This window comes from Mandrillus leucophaeus, unplaced genomic scaffold (genome assembly GCF_000951045.1).
Source record: "Mandrillus leucophaeus isolate KB7577 unplaced genomic scaffold, Mleu.le_1.0 Scaffold587, whole genome shotgun sequence".
Taxonomy (NCBI): domain Eukaryota; kingdom Metazoa; phylum Chordata; class Mammalia; order Primates; family Cercopithecidae; genus Mandrillus; species Mandrillus leucophaeus.
In genome coordinates, this window is record NW_012106330.1 from 873256 (window position 1) to 874497 (window position 1242).

At 31.7% G+C, this 1242-nt stretch overlaps 1 protein-coding gene across 2 annotated transcripts in view; it reads right to left on the reverse strand.

Annotated features, from left to right (window-relative positions):
- Nucleotides 1-269: 269 nt before the first annotated feature.
- Nucleotides 270-1242, reverse strand: part of SFTA3 (surfactant associated 3) — a 41329-nt gene continuing 40356 nt past the window's right edge. For both annotated transcript variants that reach the window (XM_011999183.1, XM_011999185.1), the window contains one exon: nt 270-863. In XM_011999183.1, coding sequence (XP_011854573.1) covers nt 840-863 — 24 coding nt within the window. In that variant the 3' untranslated portion in view covers nt 270-839. The remainder of the gene's footprint in view (nt 864-1242) is intronic.

Genomic DNA, 1242 nt, shown 5'->3' on the forward strand with positions numbered 1-1242 from the left:
GCCCCATACTGCCCTGTAAGGCACCACTGAGACTAGTAGCCTATAAACAGGTTGAAAGCCACCAGTTTGAATGACTATCTCCTTTTAACAAAAGAAAACTAAGACTTAATGACTGAATCATATTCTTCTTTAGTGTTCCAAATCCTTCCTGCAAAAAGTAAACTGTCTTCTTTTTGTTTCTTATTAGATTACACAGCCTTCCCTGAAGTAATTTCATACAAATCAGATTATGTGTTCAGTATACTCTTCTTATAGTTAAACCACCATCATTTAACTTTACTCATAACATTTTGTTTCAACAAAACAATTTTTGAAAATATAAAAATTTCATAAGCATCGTTTTCCTGTTAGATACAAAATTTATTTTAAAAACAAATAATTATATTGACCTTTACCATCACATGTCTAAATTTTTCACATGTTTATTACAAAGACACAGAGGTGAATTAAAAGAGTATATCATTATACATTGTCAAATAAAGGAAAGGTTTCCTTATCCAAATAGAGAGAATATATAAGTGATTACTTAATATAAAGCAAAAGCTATGCCTACCAAAGAACAGACATGCAGTTATTGATCTGGAATTGGCATGATTACAAACTACTCTGCAATTCTTCCTCTTCCCAATTAAGGTGTCTCTCTTGAACTGATTGAAAGCTGTTTGATAAGTATACTTTTTTCAAGATGGTATGCTCAGTTGGGGGTCTTTTTATTAAACTGAAATTCTATCATTAGCTCTGACTAGCACCAGCTGCTGTATAAATTCTGTGTTGATGTAGACCTCCACTGGTGTTCCAAATATTGCAGATGAATCTCTCTCTGCCTCCAAAATCCTCAGTCATGCAGTATGAATAATTAACATCTGATAAATGCAGAGCAAAAATGACTTTTATTAGAAGACATGGTACCGGGATCACAATTCCACCTTAACTCCTCAGAACAATGAACCAAATAGGACTTTAGCAGTTAAAAAAAAAAAAAAGTGTTTCTAAATCTCTCTATATTATGTTTTTCCCTATACCTGATCAGAAATGTTAACAGTAAGACACAGATTAAATGTTTTAGTCTTACAGCAAAGTTAAAGACAGAATCCAAGTGGCAGCACATTTTAACTAATGTTTTTCTGAACGTTCTAATTCCAGATAAATTCAAAGCATTTAGGACTCATGTCTGTCATGATTATTCTTTCTTCTAAATAGTTCATAATCCGTCGCTTTTTTTTTTTTTTTTTTTTTTTTTTT